The sequence below is a fragment of the Rhinatrema bivittatum genome, chromosome 1 (genome assembly GCF_901001135.1).
Source record: "Rhinatrema bivittatum chromosome 1, aRhiBiv1.1, whole genome shotgun sequence".
NCBI classification, from domain to species: domain Eukaryota; kingdom Metazoa; phylum Chordata; class Amphibia; order Gymnophiona; family Rhinatrematidae; genus Rhinatrema; species Rhinatrema bivittatum.
Window position 1 is genome coordinate 742,069,152 of NC_042615.1, and position 22,283 is coordinate 742,091,434.

General features: G+C 40.4%; 1 protein-coding gene across 2 annotated transcripts in view; it reads right to left on the reverse strand.

The window, feature by feature from the left end:
* Positions 1-22,283, reverse strand: part of FBXO4 (F-box protein 4) — a 70,017-nt gene that overhangs the window by 45,260 nt on the left and 2,474 nt on the right. For both annotated transcript variants that reach the window (XM_029578071.1, XM_029578079.1), the window contains exon 2: positions 20,446-20,681. In XM_029578071.1, coding sequence (XP_029433931.1) covers positions 20,446-20,681 — 236 coding nt within the window. The remainder of the gene's footprint in view (positions 1-20,445; positions 20,682-22,283) is intronic.

The window sequence follows — 22,283 nt, forward strand, 5'->3', positions numbered from 1 at the left end:
GGTTTGAATATTCTGGGTGAGATGAATGGGGATTTTATTCCTGATATTACAGGTTCGATATGGTACCCTTTCAAGACCCAGGAATGATCCTTATTTGAATCGGAATAGGTGTCTTACAAAAGTTTAACAGATTAAAATAAGGAGGCGTGTGTATCCAATTTTAAAACAGCATATAAAAATGCATGTTCAGTCAGAAAAAAAAAAGTAGAGATCAGAGATATAGTGCAGCAAACACAGAAACGGGTTTTTTTATTACTGAATTATGGCATAATATTAAAAGATTTATGCCTGAATGGCTTTAATTACAAAGGTGTGTCGCGGGGCATTGGAAACTGGGTGAAGTATTAGTGTTATTTAAGGAGGAATTGGGGGCAAGGAAAATTCATTTTCAGTGTGTAGAGGATTGTGAAGGGATGTTATTAAAAGTAGGAAGTTGGGTGTTTTGCTTATTGTATATTCTTCTACAATTTACATTGGTAGTGTTTATTGAGATTTTACATCTCATGATCCTTGAGTGTTCAATATGAGAAATTGATAATTTTAGGAGTTTTGATCTACATTTTATGATATGTCTAATATGGTGACAGATTTTTAAAATATTTTAGCAACATTAGGATATCTGCAGGTGGTTAATGAGCCCACACATCGTGCAGGTCCTGTTATAATTTTTATTGTACTTGAGTTTTCAGTTGAATCAGATGGAATAAAAGGATAAAGCATATTACAGTGCCATGGTTTGATCATTGATTAATGAATTGCTCCATGGTGAGACCACACCTTGAATACTGTGTACAATTCTGGTCGCCGCATCTCAAAAAAGATATAATTGCGATGGAGAAGGTACAGAGAAGGGAAAACAAAATGATAAAGGGGATGGAACAGCTCCCCTATGAGGAAAGTCTAAAGAGGTTAGGGCTGTTCAGCTTGCAGAAGAGACGGCTGGGGGGGGGGTGGGGGGGGGGAATATGATAGAGGTCTTTAAAATCATGGGAGGTCTAGAACGGGTATATGTGAATCGGTTATTTACTCTTTTGGATAAAAGAAGGACTAGGGGGCAACTCCATGAAGTTAGCATGTAGCACATTTAAAACTAATCGGAGAAAGTTCTTTTTCACTCAACACACAATTAAACTCTGGAATTTGTTGCCAGGGGATGTGGTTAGTGCAGTTAGTGTGGCTGTCACCAGTCAGGACTGGTGACAGCCACAGTGTGGGTATATGTCAATGCAATAGCAACTTATCACCACCTGCATAACAGCCTCCCGATTCTGTCACAACCATTGGTCTCTTGTTTCATGAGAGGCCTCTTACACCTCAGAATCCCAGTAACGAAACCATTCGGACTCACCCTTCTATTTTGCCCATGATGGTCTCAGCGTTACACATCAATCAGACAATCACTCTGCCCACATTTTTCCCGAAGCCGCGTAACCATGCAAGGGAACACCTGTTACAGACTATGGACTGTAAGAGAGCACTTGCTTACTACAAGCGAAGAACTCATGCAGACTAAAGGGCTTCGCAGATATTAGTCTCCTTCAACCTGAATGCGCCAGGTCTACCGATAGCAAAACGGACCATCGCCAGCAGGATTTCACAATGCATTCACAGTTCTGCTACTCTAAGCGCTCCCACTCTCTTCCAAGCAAAGTAAAGGCACATCAAGTCCAGGCGGTGGCCACATCTGTGGTTCATCTGCACAATGTGCCACTGCTAGACATCTGCAAGGATGCCACGTGGTTGTCATTACATACCATCACTGCCCATTTCTGTCTGGACCAGCTGACATCATCAACAAAATGACGCCGGGAATGGCCTTCACTTCCCGAGAGAGAACCCTGTATGGCTGTCCATGGTAAGACGGGTTGGGCTCGCAGAACGGATCTAGGGTTAAGGGCTGGGTCCCTTGTGCCGAGCGAGGCACAACCCAGGAGCTGGGGACTCCCAGACAGCATGGCTAATTCAGCCCTACTATTGACGGGAAAAAGCAAGTTTAAGAACATAAGAAATTGCCATACTGGATCAGACCAAAGGTCCATCAAGCCCAGCATGTTTCCAACAGAGGCCAAACCAGGCCACAAGAACCTGGCAATTACCCAAACACTAAGAAGATCCCATGTTACTGATGCAATTAATAGCAGTGGCTATTCCCTAAGTAAACTTGATTAATAGCAGTTAATGGACTTCTCCTCCAAGAACTTATCCAAACCTTTTTTGAACCCAGCTACACTAACTGCACTAACCACATTCTTTGGCAACAAATTCCAGAGCGTTATTGTGCGTTGAATGAAAAAGATTTTCTCCGATTAGTCTTAAATGTGCTACTTGCTAACTTCATGGAATGCTCTCTAGAGTCCTTCTATTATTTGAAAGTGTAAATAACCAATTCACATCTACTCATTCAAGACCTCTCATGATCTTAAAGACCTCTATCATATCCCCCCTCAGCCATCTCTTCTCCATGCTGAACAGCCTTAACCTCTTCAGCCTTTCCTCATAGGGGAGCTATTCCATCCCCTTTATCATTTTGGTTTCCCTTCTCTGTACCTTTTCCATCGCAACTATATCTTTTTTGAGATGCGGCGACCAGAATTGTACACAGAATTCAAAGTGCAGTCTCACCATGAAGTGATACAGGCATTATGACATTTTCTGTTTTATTAACCATTCCCTTCCTAATAATTCCTAATATTCTGTTTGCTTTTTTGACTGCTGCAGCACACTGAGCTGACGATTTTAAAGTATTATCCACTATGATGCCTAGATCTTTTTCCTGGGTGGTAGCTCCTAATATGGAACCTAACATCGTGTAACAGCAGCAAGGGTTATTTTTCCCTATATGCAACACCTTGCACTTGTCCACTTTAAATTTCATCTGCCATTTGGATGCCCAATCTTCCAGTCTTGCAAGGTCCTCCTGTAATGTATCACAATCCGCTTGTGATTTAACTACTCTGAATAATTTTGTATCATTCGCAAATTCAATAACCTCACTTGTCGTATTCCTTTCCAGATCATTTATATATATATTGAAAAGCACCGGTCCAAGTACAGATCCCTGAGGCACTCCACTGTTTACCCTTTTCCACTGATAAAATTGACCATTTAATCCTACTCTCTGTTTCCTGTCTTAGACATTTTGTGAAGACCCTGGGGGCAGAAGATAGGCCAAAGGGGAGCATCTTGTATTGGTACTGCTGCCCACTGAACTGGAAGCACAGGTAGCGCCACAAGGAATGGTACATGGGAATGTGGGAATAGGAATTCTTGAGATCCAGGGTGCACATCCAGTCCTTGGGCTGAAGGAATAGGATCGTCCTCATGGACGTCATCTTGAAATTCTTCTTGAGGAGGAATTTCTTCAGCTCCCAGAGATCCAATATGGGGCGAAAGTCTTCCCACTTCTTGGGTATGAAGAAATACGGGAAATAGAATTCCCTGCCCCGTTGATGCGGTGGAATCACCTGGATAGCTCGCTGGGCGAGAAGCATTGATAGCTCCCCCTGGAGGATGTGCCGTGTTGAAAGGCCCTTGCGAGGGTCTGCTATCCAGGGAAGCGAAGGGGAAATGTTTGAAATTCAGTCGGTTGCCATCGCGGATGATGTCCAGCACCCATTGGTCTGATGCCATTGCGGACCAGGAATTGAAAAGCACTGCTTTTCTGTCCCCCCACACTGGGATTGATGGTAGCAGCCCTGCATCTTTTAAAAACTCTGTGGGGATTTAGGTGCAGGGGTGGACGGCTGGCGCTGTTGGCTTCTGAATCTGTTCCTTTGTTGAGCTTGCTGTGGGGGGCTGGCGAGGCAGTTGGAAAGCCGGCCCCCGTTACGGCGGGTAGGAATGGAACGGATGTCTCTGGAAGCCAGGTTTATGGTACACCGGATAGTAGCACTTCGCACCTGTAGATGGGTCGGACGGAGAAGCCAGGGACAGGACTGCTATGTTCTGCTCCTTCAACAATGAAACAAACAGTTTCCTGCAGCTTGTCCCTGTTCATTACCGGAGCGCTGCCATACTCCGGGATTTCAAAGGATCATTATCTGTGTTCTCCACGCACACAGAGAGTTCAATTCTGGAGTCTATGCTCTGGGGCAGAAGGCCGGCCCCTCTGTAATAACTCACAACTTCTTGTCTTAATGAATAATCTTTATTAGTAAAATGCAAGAAATGAATATATAATTAGTCTTTCTTAGAAGCATAGTGCATCTAACAGCGAAGTACTACCTAGCCTGTTCTGCTCTCCCACTTCTTCCTAAATACAAGATACATTATATACATGTATGGCTGACAGCGTTTTTTTCTTTTTTTTTCTCTTTTGTTTTGGAATAGCTCCCTTATTTGGAGTGGAGAATTACTCAACCTTTACCTAAACTAATGATGTCAAAAATACTGTTATCTGGTATATTAGGCCTTGAGCTGGAGACAGTTCTCTACACTGCTTCTGTCCAAGGTCTGTTTTGCCTGCTCATAAAGGCAAAATATATTCTTTCCTCTTGTGCAAAACTGTTCCATTAATTTCATTATTTAATTACTTAATCGAGGTTATTATCATTCCCCTCTTAAAGAATTAGCACTACTAATTCTTCACTCTGGATGGCCCGTACCTGGCATTACCTATCCTAGTGGTGGGCTAACCAAATCTTATACAAAGAAATCAAGATGGTGGAAACCAAAAGAATGAGATTGTGTTTCCTTATGGGAGTAAACATAGCATTGTTGTAAATTTGCATTACCCTCTGTTAAACATGGCTCTGTTAACCTTGCTCATATTCTCTTACGTTGCTGGTACATTTCCCTCACGCGTCTCTCAGACATCACACATTCTCTGCCCACTCAGCACTTTCTTGGCACCTTTCTCATTTTTACATTTACTCTGCATTCCCATTCTGTTCAGGCCTTCTTGTTCCAGTTACTTGTTAACATGAGGTAGCTTTCTCCTGAAGCAGCCATTAATTATTTCCCTCTTAATGATTGGGAACAATCGTCACACTCAGGGCCATGCAACTTTTTTAGGTTGTCAGAGGGCGTACTCTGATCTTACCTGTCCTTGTCAACATGACTCATCCTGAGGAGGTCTCTTACCAGGGAAGCTGCTGTATCAAGAGCAGCATAGAGGTTTTGTCATACTTGACCTCTGAATGTTGACTGTATTCAAAGTAATAGGAAATGCTGTTTTAGGCCCAAAAAACAATAAACAGGTAGGCAAACACATTCACACAGCAATCACAACTATAAGATGAACCAGAGCAACCACAAGAAACCCTTACCAATTCCCTCTAAGGATGTGAGCCAGTTTACCAGTTTTTCCCACCAAATAGACCAAATCCATTACTAATTCAAAATTATCATCAATGGAAACACAACCTTGTCCTTTTACAATAAATACTCTGCATTGGGTTACATATGGCTGTGATAATTCATTACTAGTTTTGTTAAAAGCATATTCAAATTCAAAAACCATTGTACCATAAATTGGAAAAGGCATCCCTGTAACTAATATGAATAGGGAGGTTTTGTTAGGATTTAAGGAAATCTAATGACTGTTGCAATTCTCTGCAATCAGAAATAAGTAAACATTTGGAACTACAGACAAATTCAGATAATGTGTGTGTAGGGTAAAATACTTGCACTGAAGTGCTCTGTATGCTTTGGGTCCACATATAAAATAATGTCTTTGTAGGGCTACTAAATCACCTGGGCAAATCAGGTAATTTTAAAAGGTTTTAGGACCATCCTGCACAGGAAAGTGAAGAAAGTCAGCAAAATAAAACAAGAAATAAGGGAGAAAGAATTATATATCCCTCTTGAACCCTGAATGTGATCAGACTAACTTTAAAACACTTGTGATGTAGGATCTAATAAAAGCTGCATTAATTCAGATTGTATCAGGAATTTGGAAATCTAAATAATGAAATCCAGGGAGTGAAAGACATTCTTGGTCAGAGTTGCTGCAGGCATGAAGAAAGGCATGGGAGACAGAAACATAGCAAGAAACATTGGGCAACAAATGACAAAACTTACAAGGTCTCGCAAATGACTGCTTAAACTAGAGAACCAGGAAAAGAGAGTGTCCCACCGGCACTGTTAAATCCTCCCTCAAAATATTCTGAACTGTTTAAATTAGTGCATAAGTCACATTAAAACATTTCAGGTTTCTGAAGGTCTGTATCATATCTCCCCTGCACCTCCTCTCCTCCAGTGTATTTATATTTAGGTCCTTCAACCTCTCCTCTTAAGTCAGTTGATGGAGGACACCCCCCCCAACCCCCACCATTTTTGCCACCCTTCTCCTGACCGCCTCCATCCTGTCTCTGTCCCTTTCGAGTCCTTAAAGGGAAAAGGGGTAAACAGATAAACTTGGGAGAGGAGAAGAGAAGTAGGGGAGAAAAGAGGAGGGGGGGAGGGAGGAATTGCAGAAAAACTACAAGACCTCAACGAGAAACACCCCTGAAAGCCTCCCTGACTCAGCTCTTACTCCACTGAGGGAGGGAGGGAGTACACACACAGCTTTCATCTCAGAAGCTGTCTCCAATAAAAGATGTTACTTGATCTAGAGCACTGCTGAACTGGGGGAGTCACCCACCATTAATCCTTTTCATCCAACCTAATTGGGATTAATTTACAGCACGTGATGCTGATGACCAAGCATACTGGCAGGTTGAGTTCAGCACAGATGCCTGTAAGAAGAGATGTCAGTGAACCTACTGATCTCAGTCTCCATTTTTTGGTCAGTGAGCAAACCAGTCATTTAGACTGGTTTGACCAAATGAAAAGGAAATACAACTGATCAAAAAGGGAGAATTAAGCTCAGCAAAAGGTTCAATTCTGCTCTCAAATTAACACAAGAAATGATATTCATGACAATATTGTGTCACTATGAACAAATCACCACAGTGTCTATACTGATGGATATGTTGATACCTTACTATAAACAGCACTGAGAATCCATGCTTCACCATAGTGGTACTATATTTTTAGGAATCTAGACACTGATATAGAAATCTATATTGGTATTATGTTTACTGATTTCTATGTTCATGCTGTGCTTTAAAAGTTGTAAAGATGCTTGCGAGAAATGTTCATCTCAATATTGCGTGGTCATTTGAATTTGTTTTTATTCATTTTCATTTAGGTAGGATGATACACACATTAATTCTGTTTTATAGCACATACAAATAACAGGTATAAGAGACCCATGAATATAACAGTGTGAATTCTTACCGAAAAACGGCAATGCAGCTCCCTTTAAGCAAGTATTTTAGAGTGAACACAACAACATCAAGAGGAATGAGCAAATAGATAAGTTGCAACATTTGGTCTTGAACTAAAGGTGCTTGTGTCAGATAGGTTAGGTATGAACGTGTGTCTACCTCGACAAGATACCATAAGATACAACCTTGTCTTCCCCTCAACCCCTCCCCCCCCCATCTTCTGTGCTGAGGGTACTAGCATAACGACATTCAAGATCAGTGAAGGTTATAAACTGAGCTCTGTAGAGAGTTACCAATATGTACAGATCAGGGTCAAGCCAAATATATTATAAACCTTTGGCATATAGTGTTACTGGTTCCAACGTATGCTAAGGTAACACTTGGTTTTCCCCTAGGTTTACTAAGCATATTCCCCAGAGATTGCAAAGGGCTGCCAGACTTGGGCCCAAGCCTTCGGTCGGCTTCAAGGAAACATCCCCGTAGATATCTGGGAAAATGGCCTGCAATTAGTGAACATGGACGTCCCTACACGCATTTGGGAAATGTATATGCTTGACCAGATCTTCAGGTTGCTGCTGGATGAAACAGGACCAGGTTTAGTCTGTCTTCTTTTGTCTCTGAACACAGAGCTGCTGCTGGCATGAACTCGAATGTGACTAGACGAAACATTTTCCTGCCCCAATGATTAAACTTTGGAGGATCACTAGAGATCCAGACGCTCAGTATGATCTGCTTGGCCATTAACCCAGCTTTATCCAAGAGAGACTTCTGGTGTTTTGTTAGTGTTTTATAGCCGACTAGGTAGACCCCAAATAACCATATCATAGGGTCCATGGGTATGGAGTATGAACAAATCTTGGAACAGTAAGTAGATATGCTCAACCAAAACTGCTGAATTTTTGGACACGACCAAAAACAGTGTATATAGTCCCCATTAACTGCACCACATTTTAAACAGAGGTGATGAGCATATCCTTGCTCTAAATTCTGTGACGTTGGAAACAAAGTTGCCATTTAAATTTAAATTGCATCTCTCTCAATGTAGTATTCTCTGTATTTGTATGGCTATTCTGAAAATAATATTTAACCTTCACCGAGGACAGGGATATCCTCCAATACTTTATCCCACTTATTCAAGATGTCAGCGTATGTGGCTGTGTCTGTATGTGTCCTCAATAGCATTGAGATCAAGGAGCAAGAAAATTTCTGTGTGGGTCGGGAACAAAAAATACTTTCCAATAACAACCTTTCGGCAGGGGGGAAATGATGAAAGTCCATTTGAATTACATAATGCCTTAATTGGAGATATGCAAAGAAGTCTTCTCTGGGGAGTTGAAATTTATCACATAGCTCCTGGAAGCTATACATTACATTTGAGTTAGGTAGAAAAACTTGGGAAATGCGTGTGAGCCGTTTGTGTGCCCACATAGTGAAAATTAAGTGGCCTCTCCCAGGCATAAACTGCGGATTCTCGCAAAGGCCTATTAAGGGAGTTAGTGTTTGCGGTATTTCTAATCTTTTACATAGGTACTTCCATGCTTCACGCCCCGAACCGAGTACCAGGAAATTTTTACAGTTAAGGGGGATTTGCTGAGAAGTTATTGTAGGAGTGAGGAGATGGAAAACCCTGAAGCCAGCAAGTGATGTAGGAGGTTGGTGAGAAATATTCGGTGCCCAAAATCTAACCTCTGAAATGTTTCATCATGCAGGCCAAATTGTAGTATTGAAAGTCTGGGCCGGCTAGGCCTACTCGTTCTGCGGGTTTATACAAATGCTTTGGGCTAATTGTGCTTTTTTCCCTTTCCATACAAAGTTCCGGATTATCCCATTTAGGGAACGCAAATCACGCCCCCTTAGCCAGATTGGGAGCATCTGCAGTAGGTATAACCACTTGGGGAGCTCTACCATCTTTAATAAATGTATCCTCTCAGTCAGGGAGATGGGCAACAATAACCAGTGTTCAAATCTTTTTTTCATTTTTTGGAGCATGGGCTTCACATTGACGTGGTATATGGAATCTATATGACTAGGGATAATTACCCCCAAATATTTAATGGTCCCCACAGCCCATCTCAACGGAAATTCAGAGCCCCAAGTCCTAGTGAGATTCCCAAAAATTTCCGGTGCTTCTGATTTGTCTTTATTGATTTTCAGTCCTTGCGGGTGAGTAAGAAAAATTAAGATGTCTTGGAAAAGTCCTATGAAGTTAAAAATGAATTAAGAGCTACTTTGTTTGTAACTTTTATGCAGGCTATGGATAGAGATAATATATTGAGAAAGTCCTTTAGGAAACATATACAGCTTTTCTATGGTGCTCAAATAAGTTTTTCCGGATATAACTAAAAGAATACAGGAGAAAAGAAAAGCAATTCTATCAATGAAAAATGAGGTGCTTCTTAGAGGCACCAAATATTATTTAAGATTTCCTTGTAGGTGTATTTTAATACATCAAAATGACAGATATATTTTTTCCGATCCAGACCAGCTACGTGTATACTTAGACTCACATTCCTAATAACTATATTGACCAACACCTTTTGCAGCTTATCTGTTACGTGACCCGGTGTTACAGTCTTATTGTTATGATGGATATTATTTTCCTATGATTCCGCTTAGTAAATCAATGGTTCTCCCAATTATTCCTATAATATTTTATTTAAATTTGTTCTTATAAAAGATGTCACTAATTATATTTCAATTATTTTCTGTTAACATTGTTTTCAATGTATTTGAAATTGAAACTTCAATAAAAATTAAATTTAAAAAAATAAAGAAAAATAAAGATGTCATCAGCGAAGGCTGCCACCTTAAAGGGGGGTCTGGAACTCTTAAGACCAGAGATGCTTTTGTCCTCTTAAATAATTCTTAAGAGGGGATCTATGGCCATGATGTATATAATTAACCTCCTCTTTCTCTCTCTATTTTTCCTCCTCCCAGTTTACAGCCCCTGTTAATTGTAACTGCATCTCTTCATCACGTTTAGTTATGTTCTTGGTTTGTTCTTCACACCCCTGTTTCATGTAAACCGGCATGATGTGAACGCTTTCATGAATGCCGGTATAGAAAAACCTTAAATAAATAAATAAAATAAATAAATGTATTACAATGGTGAAAGGGAACAGCCTTGGCAAACCCCTCTTTGCGGGATAAAAGCATGCGATGTATGGCCATTAGCTAAGATATGTGAGGATGGGGATTTATAAAGGAGGGATATGTAAGTGGTAAGGTTTCCATGTAGACCAAAGCAAACCAGAACGGAAAAAAAGATCCCCCTAGGAGACCCGATCGAATGCTTTTTCTGAATCAAAGCTCACTGCCATAGCCGGTGTTTTATTAATTTGACAGTGAGCAATTGCCGTGATAAACTTGGTAATATGGGAGCTAGCAGATCTCCCCTTAACAAAACCCACTTGGTTAGCAGAGATGAGCTCCGGCAATACCGAGCTGACGCGGTTCTAAAGTTATCAAATGGGGATGATAGCTGCTTCACATAGAGATGCATTAAAGTAATCGGTGGTCTAAGGGCAAAACACATCCCCTAAAGAATGGCAATTAGAAGCTGTCCACATTGAAAACATGGGATCATAGTCTGCTGATGTTTCTCCCTTAATGTGTGGGTAAGACTTCAGCCCTCGCGTAGAACTGCTGCATAATTCCCATATCCAAGAGTTTTGGCCCTTCAAGTTCTTAAAAGTGAAATCAATAATGAGGCTCTTTTCCCAAGGCGTGTGCTACTCCGTTGCGCTCAAATACCAACAATGGTAACTATAAGGAAAAAAACTCAGTCATTTTTTTTTGCTCTGCCACGAAGAGTTTTGCAGAATCAACATCGGAAAAAATGTGTTCTGTCCCTCCGTGCCGGATTCGTAGAGTAATCGGGTATACCAGTTGAAAGCGGATGTTCTTTTTGTAGAGGTCGGTGCACACCAGGCTAAATAATTTACGCTTCTGGACCAGCTGCGCTGAGAAATCTTGATAAATTTGAATCTCCGCATTTTGATACATAAGTTTCGACTTCTTTTTATAAGCTTGCAAAATGTTTAACTTGTGCGCCCAGTTCAAAATGTTTGCAATAATTAATCTTGGCCTTTGGGCCCTGTTGTCCTTTCTGCCAAGTCTGTGTGCTCGCTTGATACATGTATTGGCTCTGCTAAATCTTGCAGTGTGAGAGCCTCTGGAAGCCATGATTCTAAAAAGGCTTCAAGGTTTTGGTCTCCTGCGGTTTTGGGAAATCCGGCCAGCCGTATATTATTGCACCTTGCCCTGTTTTCTAAATCAATCTTTTCGGCTTGTGCTCCGGTAATTGTTTCTAGTGCTTTTACGTTTTGTAGTAGAATTAAATTGTCGTCCTCCAGACTTGAAACTCGACCCTCCACGTGGTCTAATCGCGGGTGAAGCTTGGCAAGTGCATCTTTAACTTCTTTAAATTGTGAGGATAATTCATTAAAGCAGCTGTCCAGCATGAGCACAACTGCATTTGTAACACTTAAGGTTAGGTCCTGTTGCAGGTTTGTCTTTAAGTTAGTATCCAGCGAGGGGGGTTGTCCCGGGGGATCCGTCATTTTGATTCCCGTGGTGGCAGTTTTTTCTTTTTGCCTTTAGGGGCATGCTGCTCACCGATTTTAACATGAATTTGTCTATCGACATGTAGGTTTAGTTACCTGGTAGGTAGAGCTGCAAGCAGAGCTGAGATGTCTATGATTTATGCTGAATCGGGAGAGCAGGGCACGGAACTTGAGCAGGAGATGTCTGCTCTGCTTCACCGCATCACGTGACCCCACCCCCCCTTGAATTTCTTTTTTAATTAGGCATGCGCAGAACCCTAATGTCCAAATTTCTTGAAACCATCAACCAAAAAACAGAAAAAAAAAGGATGCCTGCTTTACATTTGCCAGTAACAGTATTGGAAATTTTTGTTCCAAATTCCTAGCCATTTTTGGAGCTAGACAAGTGTAATAAACTTGTTTAAAAGTTGTTTTTCATACTTGTCTAATAAACAATTAAATAAATTGTTCATTTTTTTTTTATTTAATCTTTATTGAATTTTCAAATTTTAACAAAGTATCTTCTTTGTACAGAAACATGGTGTCACTTGGAAATTATAAACACAAGGAAACATTTTTTTTTTTTAAATATATCCATTATAAACTACCCATTAGACCTCTAAATTGGGGGGGGGGGGGTATAGAAAATTAGGAGATACTGCAAGAAATGAATAATAGAAAGGCATAATCCAACACTACTACATTTTACAATATGAGGATCAAAAATTTAGACATTGCTAGCTTGTAGCAAGACTCTCTCTTGGAATCTATAAAAAACTTTTCAACTGATCCGGCAGAAAAAATACATAACTATCTCGGTTATATTTTATCACACATTTACAGGGAAATCTTAAATGGTATGTCATACCTAAAGCTAAAGTTTCCTGGCATAAAGCCAGGAAGCTTTTTCTTCTCTGTTGTGTGGATCGTCATATCCGGAAAGATCCTTATTTTTTGTCCCATAAGAGAGAATTTAATTTCTTAAAATAAGACCGCATTACATTGCTTAGTTCTTTTTCGGGAAAAAAAAATATATATCAGCAGCGTAGCTCTCTCTGCTATTTCATAAGTCGAAGCCGAAGATTCCAAGAAATCAATTAGATTTCTCAAATCCACCATCACAGCTTGTCCTTGTAGACTAGCCCTAGTTGGGAGAAAATAAACTTTATCAAGGGGAGGAGCCATTTCAGATGAATATTCTAATACCTCTAGGAAATATCTTTTTACAGTAACTCGTGGAATATCTCCCATAACCCTAGGGAAGTTTAATAAACAAAGATTTAGATGTCTTAAAGCATTTTCAATAATTTCCACCTTTCTATTAATTAAACCACAATCCTGTATGATGTTGGACTGAACAGCCTTAACCTGCTGGAGCTCACATTCTATATTTTTAATTTTTTCCATTGTTTCCTGGCGGATTACTTCACAGTTCTTATTCATTTGTTCTATTTGTAGTGATAGTTTAACAACTTTTAACGAACAATCTGAAAATGTTCTCACCATTGTTGATGTTAGGTCCCAGAGGGGGTCCAAAGTTACCACATCCAGCTTTTTCGATGTTAAATCTAAGCAGGGAAGGGTAGTGAGTTTACTTCCAGGTCCCGCATCTCCTCTCGACTCCTGGATTTCAACTCCTTCCAGTGCTGAAACGCCTGCAACAATCCTGATGACCTTAGGGAGTTCAACACAGTGTCAGAAACCGGCACCGCTCCTTCCTCCTCCAGGACACAAATTCCCATTTCGGGGATATCTCCGGAGCGCGGGGTAGACGTCTCCTGTGAAGCCGGTGGTAAACGATCATCAAGGGGACTGAGGCTCACTTCTTCCGGTTAGGGCTGATTCTCCTTCATCCACCCTAACAGCCAGGTCTCCTGCCCCGTTCTTTAGAGTAGTTCCGGTGCACTGCTGAATCATTCTTTGCCCCGTAGGCAGAGTAGGGCTAGAGGGGTATGCCCTTACTTTGCCTTTCCTTTTTGGTGGCAATCTGTTCCAATGGTCAAGCAACTGAAAAGGCAAAATATTTCCCGAAATTCAGGAGCAGGCAAACGCTGTGCTCCCTTGAAGGGCGCAGTCTTAACTCCTCCCCTACATAACTCTGGAGGCTTCAGAGGAAAAAATAAGAAAAGACTTCAAGGCAAAAAGTCCGAATTGGAGAAAAGTTGAAACAAAGCAGTGCGCCCCTTCGGCTGCGCACCACAGGTGGGGCGATTTTAAGGCCCCACCTGCGTCCCTCTCTGATGACGTCAGGCACGGGAAAGGCACCAGCTGTTACCCCGTCGGGGGTCGGGATCTCCGCCTCACCCCTGGAACAGCCGCTGGCTCAGGTCTCTCTTTCTCTTCTCCACCTCTTTTTTTTTTTTTTTTTTTAATTGTATTAAAGGTCTTAAACATATATATAAATCACAACAATAGCATCTGAACAGAGAACATTTTGTGAAGTAGACCCCATTCCCTTTAGACCTCTCCACCAATCTAAATCCAAACAAATTATGGGTTTGCATGAATACCTTTACAATTCAATCGTACTTTAAACCAGGGTGTACCTCAATCCACTGCTGCTTTAAAATTCAAAAGGTTAATATGTTTGATCACTGTCAACTTCCCCAAGTAATGGACATTCCAAAGTTATTGACACACATGATCAAGAGGTGGAGTGGAAGGTTTTTTTCCACAAGGCCACAAGCGTACATCTAGTGGCTAAAATAATCTGCTGAATTAAATGATGAAGAATAATCGATACATTTGATGTGGGAATACTCATTAAGAATATTTTGGGATCTTTAGGAGGGGTAACATGAGTAATATCTTTAATTAACACCCAATATCTGGTCCCAATACTGCTGAAGCAATGGACATTGTCACCATGTATGAATCATGGTACCAGTATGTCCGCACAGACACCAGCAACCCTCTCCCATAGGAGGATAAATTCAGTGGAGTTTATTGGACGTGAGATACCAGCGATATAATAACTTGCAACCATTATCCACAAGAAGAAAGGAGATCAAACTACACCCACCGATAAAAAACAAACAGATCCCATCTAGCACCTCCCCCAGATCTTGTTCCCAGGATAACAAATGTTTAAGTTTAATGGTTAAGTCCCCATTTGAGAAAGCAAAGAGTTTTAAAAATCACATCTTTACTGCTGTTAGCCTTATCACAATATCCCTTGAACAGAGTTTTCATCTTCATAAAATCCAATCTGATTCCAAGTCTATGAAATGCCTCAATTGAAGACACAGGTTATGATCCCTAGGTGTCAAATGATATTTTTCCAATAGTGTATCAAAGCTCAGTGGCACGAGTCCCCCAAATGTGCCCCAATTGGCTTAACTCAAGTGCTTCCCAACCCAGCCAGGTTGGAAGACAACATTAAAACATATGGGAATCCTAAAAAAATATTTCCTGTTCCCAACCAAAGAGGCCTTGCAGTTATTCCATAGCTTTAAGGTAAACTGCATAAATGTGTATATAGGGTCAAAAACCGGTCAGGATCTACCAGGAAGCCACACCTGAGATTAATTAAATAAGGACAATTCCCACAAAATATGGCTCTATAAAAGTCCATTGTTTATAATCTACTCCCCTATGCCAATCTACTAATTGCTCTTATCCGAAAAGCAAGATAGTATTTAATATTGGAAATGCCAGGACCACCTGAAACCTTTGTCTGGCAGAGAACAGATTTAGCGACCTTAGGGTGTCTATGCCTCTAAATGTACCGGAATATCTCTGTAAGTTTGGTAATACCTTGTCAGGAACTAAGATTGGCAGTATTTGGAACAAATAGCAAAGATGGGGCAAAATATTAATCTTGACTGACAAGTCTGCCAACCAAGAAAGATTGAACTGCTCTCCCATTACTCCAAATCACGTGATACTGCAGATATAGGTGTATAATTAAACTTAAGCAGCTTATTAAACTCACCCTCAATAAAGAGCCCCAATTATTTCAATTTGTTTTTGCCCATTTAAAAGAAAACTGAGGTTTCAGAAACCAAACAAAGTTCTCTGAAAAAAAGATTAAGAATGTCAAATTTATCCATATTTATCTTAAATCCTGATATTCTCCCAAATCTCTCAAGTTCAAAAACCAACATAGCTAAGGAGGTCTCATGTCTACTTAAGGTAAATGAGATCATCAGCAAAAAGCATAATCTTGTAAGAAACATCCCCCCACCTTACCCTCCATATCTATAAATTTCTTCTAACCTGCTCAGCTAAGAGTTACTAACAGCAAATAAAAGAGGGGACAAAGGACTTCCCTGTCTAGTGGCCCATCTGCCCCTTAAAGTTATCAGAATATCCTCCATGAATTTATATACAGACTTCCGGGATAGCATAGTTTACGAATTCATAGCAGGAAGTTGCCTCCTAGACCCATTTTCTCTAATACCTTGAAAAATAATGCCAATGAACTCTGTCAAATGCCTCCTCGGCATCCACTACTAACAGAAGAGAAGGCATCTGTTCACCCTTAGCATAATGTATTAGATTCAGGATTTTTCTTACATTATCCACTGCTAGGCCCCAGGAATAAACCCTGACTGATCCTCATGTACTAGTAAGTGGACAACGTTACTAAGGCAAGTGGACAAAGCTTAGCCAGAATCTTAAGATGAATTTTTATGAGAGAGATCAGATGGTAAGAGCCTCACAGCACGGCATCTGTACCCTCCTTAACCAGTATAGTAATACCAGCCACATTGAAAGTTTGTGCAAACTGTTACCCACCTCATAAACAGTTAAACATCCAAACTAAGGGACCCACTAAAACCTTTGTAAAATTTAGCAGAAAATCCATCTAACTCAGGAGATTTTCCAGTATTCCGCTTCTTAATGGCAGAGGCAATCTCTTATGCTGTTATTTCCTTATTTAAATGTTACTATGATTGCTCCAGAAATGCAATTGCCAAAAAAAACTTCCTTCAAAAATTGGAAGAAGGATCCATCTGAAGAAAATAGGAAAAAACATAAGCATTGTTAAGCTAAACATTGTTAGAACATTGATAAGACAGGCTAAGAAAGAATTTGAAATGAAGTTGGCCACAGAGGCAAAACATTTTTAAAATATATCCAAAGCAGGAAATCTATGAGGGAGTCTGTTAGACTGTTAGATGATCAAGGGGTTAAAAGGTGCTTTTAGGGAAGATAAGACCATCCCAGAAAGACTAAATGAATTCTTTGCTTCCATGTTTAGTAATGAGGACTTTGGGGAGATACCCATTCTGGAGATGTTTTCAAAAGTGATGAATGAACTGAAACAAATCATGGTGAACCTGAAGACGTAGTAGACCAGATCGACAAAATAAGAGTAGCAAATCACCTGGACTGGATAGTATACACCCAGGATTGAGAAAGAACTCAAAAGTGAAATTTTAGATCTATTAATAACAATTTGTAAGCTGTCATTAAAATGGAGAAAAAGAAGCACAATTATGGAAGGATAAAGCAATCTCCATATACAATATCTATTATCCATCCATTAACTTTTTTTTAATTGAGCTCTGGGTGATTTAGCAGCCATACGCATATTATCAAGAAAAGGTGATTAGTCATATTAAAATCCCCTCTCCCCCCCATGAGAACATGACCTTCAGGCATCCCAGTAACATGTAGCACTTGGGGGGGGGGGGGGGGGGGGGGACTTGATTGGAACTGGAATGATATGAGATTAATTAAAATGTGTTACTGAATGGACTACCATTTTGACTATAATGAATCTACTTCTGTGTACCTGTACACCTCTCGCATATCTGCAGTAAAATGCTTTGCCACTATATGACCACTCCCCCATATCTATACTGAGAAATACTGGCTGTGAGAAATACAGAATACAGCCTCAAATGTAGTATCCTTTTATCTCTCTTCCTTAGATGGATCTCCTGTATAAACAGGATTGTGGCCCTCAAAAATTGTCTATTTTTATTTTTTTTCTAACTTTTAGATAACGTACCCTCAGAAAAAGCTGACTGGAATGGTGCACAAACAACAAAATACACAATACCACAAATACAATAAAATCATTAAAATAAAGCTGCACACTTTAAATACAATTCAGAGCTAAGAGACTCAGAACCAATCCTCCATCACTTAATTTTAACATCCGCCCTCCCCAGGAACAATCAGGCCTTTACCCTCTTCCTGAAGGAAAATTATTAGACTCAAGCCTAACATCTAACAGGGCAGAATTCCATAGTTCAGGACCCCTCCAGAGATCACTCTTCCTACACTTCACTGTATTGACCTCTTAACAGTTGGAATCAGGAAAAGAGCTCCCTGTGCAAAACATAAGCTATTAGGCACATAGGGCTTAACCAGCTGTTTAAAATATCCCAGACAAGCCTCTGGGCAGGGATATCAAGCATTTGCCTTTTAAAATGAGAATTCAATCCCTTAACATTAAGGGAAACTATTCTATAAGTCATCATGGTAAGATGGTAACAGTGGATATCCAGAGCCACCCTCCAAACAGAAAAAGGCCATGCTTTCCCCAACAATCCTTACCCCATATATCAGGGGTGGGCAGTTCCGGTCCTCGAGGGCCACAAACCAGTCTGGTTTTCAGGATATCCCTAATGAATATGCATGAGAGAGATTTGCATGCACTCTGCCTCAGTTGTATGCAAATCTATGTCATGCATATTCATTAGGATATCCTAAAACCTCGACGGGTTTGTGGCCCTCGAGGACTGGAATTGCCCACCCCTGCCATATATTATCCCCCCAAATCCCACGTTACACTCCTCTCCCAGCCCAGACACTTCCTTCCTGCACCTAACTCATACAGACCCCTTTCAGGACAGATCAACTCCTTCATGGAGGCATGGCATCATTAAGCCGAATCCCACTATAAACTATACATGTAAATCAAACACATTTCAGCCTAAACTCTGACCCCCAAGTGAGGAACACTTCAAAAAGAAAAAAAAATGAAAAAAAAAAAATCAGATGAACATTGGTATCGAGATATCAGCCACCCGCAGTATCTTCATTGCTTCCTCTGGTGTCCTAACTCTGAAGGTACCCCCACAGCGACAGGAAAAATAGCCAGCAGTATATAAAATGTTCTCTTTCCACAAAATGACCAGAATGTCTTTCAGTTAACTCCAAATATGAATAGTCATTGGGGATAGATCGTTGTTCAATTCCACAGTATGGCCAACCCAGTCCAGGCTCCCCGTTTTCTTAGCTTGGGCTAGAATCTTCTCTTTCAACTGGGAAATTGTAGGTGCCGGCTATTATATCTCTGAGAACTCCCCAGCGATCTATGTGCTCTATCAATCGACATTTCTTGCTCATCTTTTGGACTTGAGTCAGCAGCTGAATTGCCTTACTTATAGTGATAACTACCTGAGCACAATCCATATATTCTGAAGCCTTTGGAATTCCTCTATAACATAAACTGCAATATCTTGACCTCTTCTCTAGATACTCCGGTTTATCCAATAACTGTGCTAGTTTTCTCAAACTCCTCAAGGGACCTCCTAACTTGCACCACCAAAGCCAGCTGCTCAATCCTATTTTCTGCCTCTTCCACCCTCTTCCCAACATGCAGCAAGTCACTCCACAACTCTGCCACAGTCCCTAACAGGTTTTTTTTTTTTTAATGCTATGTATATTGGATGATATATCACAAAACCTGGCCTGAAATTCAATGCAGGAAGGTATCTCCATCTTGCCTGCTCAGCGGCCTCTTCTTCTCTTGCACACGCAGTCTTCATGCAGGTCATGTTTCTTAGGCTCCACCATGTTCTCCATCTTTTCTTGCATTGCTCCATTACCAAGGTAAGAAAACTGCTTTAAATTCAATGATTTCTTCCTCGCTCCCATGTCACAAACTTCACCAAAGCTTTAGCAAGCGGTTTTGCACCTTTTTATAAAATCTGGACACTATAGGATCAGGGCATAGCTAGCACTCAACTAGGTAGTCATGCAAGCCAGTGAAGTCACGTCCTCCCTAAGCATATTGTAAATTTGACCAATAAATAAGGACTGAGTCTGGTTCTGGTAGTCAAAACTTAAAAATGTTTTGCCAAAGTGAATCTTATTGCTTTAGTTCTGCAAAATTCCTTTACTCATGTAAACAGTCAAATATCTGCAGCATTTTATCATTACACTTCAGGACCTTCATTTCCAGGTTTTATTGTATACTCTCTGAGAATTTAGCCATCCAAATGGCAGAAAATTAGCAGAAACAAATGGCTCCTTTTTTCCTCCAAATGATTCTCTCCTGTTTTTGCTGGTTGTAACAAACACAAAAATTATCGGGGAAAATAAAATAAAAACTGAAAACAAAGATCCAATCATACTGCCAGGAAAAGGAATATTTAGCATTGTGCAGAGGGTATTTACTCTGACTTTTGTAAATTAGAGATGTTAACGGACAAGCTTTATCATGGAAAATGTCACTAAGACCATAATTTTAGTGTTATGTCTGGAACAGTAAGGCAATGTTTTATTTTTCTTCTCTACTTTCAATCATTTCCTTTCATGGATGGCACTTTAAAACTGTGCCATCAAGCTTAAAAACACACAATTATGTTAAACAGCATATACAGAGATCAATGATAGCTTGCCCACTCCCTCTTTTCTAAAATCTAGGTGGGAACTTGCACAAATGCATGACTTCAAATGAAAGTAGAAAAGTTATCTGTTTGATGGAACAAACAAACAATGCTTACCCTGCCATGTAGTCATTAGGTATACCATCTGCTAACTTGGAAAAGGATGTTTTCAAGAGTTCAACACCTGGCAATGAGTTCCAATCAACAGATGTCCAGGAGGGCAGATCCCGCAAGAGGAAATATCTCCACAGTACAGGATCTTGCACCATTTCGTGCCAATAATGATTAGTACTTCCTAACTGGCAGACATCTCGGGGGGAAAGAAATGACATGATGTACAATTGCATATCAACCTGAAACAAAAGGAAGAAGCTGTTTTAGTAATATGCAACATCGTGTGATGCTAAAAGAGATGTGGACAGAGGAAGTCTCAGATTAAAGATAAATTCCTCATAGAACTAATGGAGCCTATGTTCTGGAATGCATGCAGTCATGTTCATTTGCCTAAACAGATAAGGAAAATATATCCATGTCTTGGATATCATCTGGAAATTTTGTGTTGATTAGACACAAAACCAAAAAGTTGGATGTCTTAACTGTGCACACATATTTGTGGAATGTGTGTATTGCCCATTGCTTCATGATCCTCATAGACCCTTTGACATGTTCTGCAAACGTGATGTGAATTGAATACACAACCAAAACGTTATTAGGCAACTTAATTGCATGCAAATATTTATAAAATACATGGATCCGCCTGAAAATTTGATGTACACTGGACAGGTAGCAGCACACAGCAAAATATTAAAGTCAGTAAGTTTAGCTTTAACTTTTTCCAACTTAATAACAAAGAATTTTTTAGAAGACTTTTGCATCCACATTAAAGTTGTTATTAAAATGAGCCAGCAATTTTGGACTTTCCCATCATATGAATAACTACATTATACAAATGTAACGAGACCATCCTGTCGAGCTACAGTTAAGCTCTGGGAAATACTATTAATGCAGTTAGTGAAGGAAATAATGATGGGAGGATCTATTCATGTGCAGCCTCTCCCCTTGAAGGTGCTGGAATGGATGTTCCACTTTCAGATGTTGTACAGCTCTAGGAGCAGTATAATTTGCAGCTCAGGAGGAAGGTTGTAAATTTTTGCCTCGGTTATATTTTTGGGCTACATCCTGTCTGGGATTTTTTGGGATGGGTCGAGGGCTCCACTACTGTACTTTTCTTCCAAGGTGCAAAAGTGCTTGTCCTAGGAATATTTTGGACTGGACACCTGGGCCTTTCCTGGATTCAGGGAATGGGAAACCCTGTGTTTGGGACCTCCATGGACAGGAAAGACTTGCCCTTTGAGGTGGTGACCCTTTGTAAGGGGTGACTCTGGTGTTATTTCCTTTTCAGGGAATAAAAAGTTATTTTGTGAAGATCTGGGAAGTGTTTTCTGCCCCTCTTCCTACCCAACCAAGGATCTGTGAATATACAGTTCCAGCTTGGATCCTCCTCAAAAGGGATCCCCGTCAAATTAAAAGGAGAAAAATCTGCTTAGTAAGAAACTCTTAAACATCATTGAGGACATCTATTCAGATTCTTCACCCCCTGGGGACAGAGAAGCTTTACTCTCTATGCAGACACAGGAATTTTGCTATCTTTTGAGGGTTTTTCCCAAACCATCTTACAGTCGCTCTGCCCACTGGGACCACCACTTTTCCTTAACCAGGAAGGTGGATGGATCCTTTACCTACCTAAAAGAATCCTGCACAGATAGAGGAAAAGGATTGTAAAAAAAGAGCCAGGAAGATTGGGGCTGGATTCATATTTATTGTGGCATTATTCAATCAGAGTTTACAGTAAAGACTTTAATTTTAGACACTAATCCAGTGACTCCAGTGTGTTTATTTGGCACACAGCGCACATTAAGAGAAAATGCCTCTCTTCCAAGGACAGCTAGAAGGAA